General features: G+C 42.2%; 1 protein-coding gene across 1 annotated transcript in view; it reads right to left on the reverse strand.

Moving 5' to 3' along the window:
* Positions 1-4,102: 4,102 nt before the first annotated feature.
* Positions 4,103-4,732, reverse strand: part of LOC114563299 (ATP-binding cassette sub-family A member 1) — a 47,928-nt gene continuing 47,298 nt past the window's right edge. The window contains exons 40-41 of the mRNA XM_028590144.1: positions 4,479-4,682; positions 4,103-4,149 (exon numbers count right to left, since the gene is read on the reverse strand). Coding sequence (XP_028445945.1) covers positions 4,103-4,149; positions 4,479-4,682 — 251 coding nt within the window. The remainder of the gene's footprint in view (positions 4,150-4,478; positions 4,683-4,732) is intronic.

Consider the following 4,732-nt stretch of genomic DNA (forward strand, 5'->3'; position numbering starts at 1 on the left):
GCTTGTGCACGCGCATACGCTTTTTAACGTGAACATGTGCCAGCCGAGGTCAGACATAGACAGTAACTTCATTATTTTGATCATAGGCTCCTCATCTAATAATAAATGTTTTTTGTTTTTTTTTCGGTAAAATTAACAAAATTGCAGCAACAGCCTTTTTCAGTTCAGAATGAGATTTATGTTGAGACTTTTCTAAAAAAGATTTTTGAAGTGTTATTTATTCCAATAACACCAAAAGAATTAAAATGATTGAAAATTTTGAGCATTAAACACTTCATTTCCTGCATTCTGGTGAATTTTTATGCACCTATGTCTACGTTTTTCTGAATCAATGTATGCTGTAAATATCGTTATGTAAAGAGAAAAATACATTACAATCCAAATATAAAAACATAATGGAATATATTGAAGTAAGGCTAACAGGCATTATGTATTGCTTTCAAATATGTATTCTCCTTTGGAAGGACTTTTCTAATTATAGCTGAGTCAGCACACATGTAGCCTATAGGCATCATTTACTCCTCCCTCCTGTTTTGCTCTTTTGTTGTTAATGTAGGCCTATTAATAAACCCCTGGACTGTAATATTTCAGATGTGTTTGAGCAATGTCCAAAACTTTGTGCACATTCAAAATACAGTATATCTGTGTTCTCTGTGATTTGGAGGAGTCGTGATTTTGATAAAAATAAAGTTATAATAGGCTATTACAAGAATAAAGTCACTATTTCAGAAATCTACCTGCACCATAGTCTGGTTTTACGTGATTGCTGTAGCTCTCAGAGCTTCTGACAGACACAGAGCCCTGTTTGGGTGTCTGAATGAGACAAAGAGTTTAGCTAGGGAAGTGGCCGTACACTGCTCTACATCGGAGGTGGAAAACCGAATCTACTGCAGAAATACACGGATCACAAACGCAACACATCTACCGCAGCATGTCGACAGCAGAGCGCATCCGTTATAACCTGAGGCTGTGCTGCATTTTACAGAGAGAGAGGACACTAAGAGACCCACAGGTCTTCTTCAGAGCTCCGTGTGGTTGAGTCTGAACAATAGACTGTAAACATCACGTCACAGGAACTTCAAACTAAATCAGTAGTATTGCGCTCCTTAACTTTGTGTTGATGGCATCAATGTATTACACTGATTTGGCTAGGATTCCTCCGAAAACTTCACCCGGCTTTCACAGCTTTTCTTCCATGTAGAGACGGTTGCTAGGTGATTGCAACAAACACAACATGGTCGGACCCTGCATGTAGCTGCCCGTTCTATTCGCCTCGGAAAAATAATCTGGAAAAAGTTACATTTGGGACTACACTCAAAACATTCGGGGCTCAAGCTCCAGCAAAATTGTCTGAAGCCGCTCCTCCTAAAACCGGGACATTTTAGCGTCCCGACAGGCTTTTGTCGGGACTCGGGACATTAACTTCAAAATCGGGACTGTCCCGGTAAAACCGGGACGTATGGTCACCCTAATTTGAGCCCCTCATAGTTAAATATATATGCACACTAGCATGTAACTGTACTTCATTAATTATCTAGGAGAATACAGATGAATTAACAACAGTGTAACTTTAACTCAGTTAAATGATCTTATTTCTGCTAATGTTAGCTCTTAAAAGCATGTAAAGGCTAAATGCGCCAACCATAGACTGATGATACTTGCTAACAGTAGCAAGACTTTATCGGTGCTTTATGGTTATTACAGTTAACCAAACCATCTAAGAAACTTGGTTAAACATTTGCTAATAGTTAGCGTTAGATAATGATAGACATTGACAATCACCCTTTTGCATTTCGCTGACACTACGTTTAAATTAGGAAAACGTAGCTAAACTTCAATTTGCAGAAAATTAACGTTAGCATGTTTTACCATAAGTGGCTAGCTAACGTTAGAGACAATTTACATGGTAACATCAGATACATTTACTTTACAATGTGACTCCTCTTATATGTAATATAACTATGGGACAAAGATATATTTAAAACCTAGCGAAGGTGTAAGCAGCGTTGCTAACTCAGCGCCCAACTGTCTACAGCTCCTCCCTCACTCCTCCTTCTCGTCTAAAAACGCCACATCCGCAACCATGATGGCTGCGCCCATAAACGCAAACTCGACGACTCATATCAGCTCTCCACAAACCAATGGGTGACGTCACACATGCTCTGTCCACTAATATTAACAGTCTATGGTCCAGCCATGCTTCGGTAATAATCATCACGCAGCAGTTCCGTGTGTATTTGTAGTATATGTATCCATTTTGTGTGTGATCCATCTGGCGTTGGTGAGTAGGAGTCTTGTCAGTGTCAATCGTGGTTTCCTTAGCCGGGCTAGCAAGTCCGGCCAGCGTCCTTGCTTCTGCTTCCTCCCCACCCTCCTCGCTTCACGTGGCCGACAACAACCCATCGAGCGCCCGCTGGCCTGGTGGATTCTTCCAAAAGACTGTTCAAGCCTTCGCGGCAAATTTTTTTATTTTATTTCACCCTCAAAAATAGGTAATTGAGCACTGTAGTGGTTAGGACCATATTAGTGACTATGTAACTACATGGAAACGGACCAAATTATGTTTGTGCCCTGTACAGTAAAATAGTGTTTTACACGGCAAGCTGTAGTCTCGCGCTGAAGTCCCGTGGGAATTCAGTTGTAGCATGAAAAAGGTAAATAGCAGTGTGCAGGTTGGAGGAGCGTAGTGTGTAGAGTGAAGATCGGAGTTGTTCGGGTTTGAATAAATAAGGACGACCATCAAACTCAAAAGCCTCTTCCATGTGTTCAATATCTTCTATATTCTCCATAGTTACATTACTCCAAGCTTCTTCTCTTGTTGTCGGCCGCATGAAGCCAGGAGGGTGGGGAGGAAGCAGGAATGCTACAAATACACACGGAACTGCTGCGTGATGCCGTTTTAGCTTAGTGGGAGCTCTGGGCATTAGCTGTAGCAGCTCTGTGTTGCTAGCACCAATCCGGCTCGTTTTTCTTTTCTATAGACAGTACTCACGTAGGTATAGCAATCAAGATAACGTAAAAATTGAAGCTGCTAGTTTATCTGTGTGTTTGACCCTGTGATGTGAAGCTGATCTAGTTTATCTGTGTGTTTGACCCTGTGATGTGAAGCTGATCTAGTTTATCTAGATGTTTGACCCTGTGATGTGAAGCTGATCTAGTTTATCTAGATGTTTGACCCTGTGATGTGAAGCTGATCTAGTTTATCTGGATGTTTGACCCTGTGATGTGAAGCTGATCTAGTTTATCTAGATGTTTGACCCTGTGATGTGAAGCTGATCTAGTTTATCTGGATGTTTGACCCTGTGATGTGACAATTTGTAGTCCCTCCCTGTTAAATGTTAGTACGCCAGTCATCTTAAGCTAATGTTAGCTTTATAACAGGAGAGATTGTGGAATTTTCCAAAACGTAATAACTACCGCACATATAAACACCAAACTGCTTGGCTAATTTAATCTGGTTATAACTAAAATATCTACTGAAAACATTATTTTTTTCATGGATAGATTTAGCTACTATGCATCCACGAACTTCATTATTGACGTGTCAGTGGCACAGCTGATGTGATCCAAACAGCTGATGTGATCCAAACTATTCCAGTAACAGTTAACTCCAGATTGTTGTAAAAATGACTAGAGGACTGGGAGCTGAGAACTGAGGACAGAGCTTCACAGCTTCTCTCTGACAGGTTACAGACACTCAGTCTGGAGAGACAACAGGAAGGAAACAAGGTATTTATATTTAACTCCTGTTAAAAGATATCAGAGTATTTCCTGTTGAATAAATCCCACTTACAGAGCTTTTTTGGAGGCTTTGACCACTGGCAGCAGCCTCAGAAGAGCTTTCTCTGAAGCAGAGTATTTCTTCAGGTCAAACACGTCCAGATCTTCTTTTGAAGACAGTAAGACCAGAGCTGACCACTGAGCAGGAGACAGTTTATCTGTGGAGAGACTTCCTGAACTCAGGGACTGTTGGATCTGCTGCACTAGAGAACGATGATTCAGTTCATTCAGACAGTGGAACAGATTGATCTTTCTCTCTGCAGACAGATCCCCGTTGATCTTCTTCTTGATGTACTTGACGGTTTCCTGATTGGTCTGTGAGCTACTTCCTGTCTGTGTCAGCAGGCCTCGTAGGAGACTCTGACTGGTCTGAAGAGAAAGACCCAGGAGGAAGCGGAGGAACAAGTCCAGGTGTCCATTTGGACTCTGTAAGGCCTCGTCCACAGCACTCTGGTAGAACTGTGTTGATGTTGTTTGTTCCTCTGACAGCAGGTTGACTCCAGAGTTGGTGAAAGTCAGATGGACATGAAGAGCAGCCAGAAACTCCTGAACACTCAGATGGACGAAGCTGAACACCTTGTCCTGGTACAGTCCTCTCTCCTCTTTAAAGATCTGTGTGAACACTCCTGAGTACACTGAGGCTGCTCTGATATCGATGCCACACTCTTTCAGGTCTGATTCATAGAAGATCAGGTTGCCTTTCTGCAGCTGCTCAAAAGCTAGTTTTCCCAGAGACTCCATCATCGTCCTGGTGTCTGGACTCCAGTGTGGATCTGTCTCAGCTCCTCCATCATACTTGACTTTCTTCACTTTGGACTGAACCACAAGGAAGTGGATGTACTTCTCAGTCAGGGTCTTGGGCAGCTCTCCTCCCTCTCTGGTCTTCAACAGGTCATCCAGAACTGTAGCAGTGATCCAGCAGAAGACTGGGATGTGACACATGATGTGGAGG

This window comes from Perca flavescens, chromosome 10, assembly GCF_004354835.1.
Source record: "Perca flavescens isolate YP-PL-M2 chromosome 10, PFLA_1.0, whole genome shotgun sequence".
Taxonomy (NCBI): Eukaryota; Metazoa; Chordata; class Actinopteri; order Perciformes; family Percidae; genus Perca; species Perca flavescens.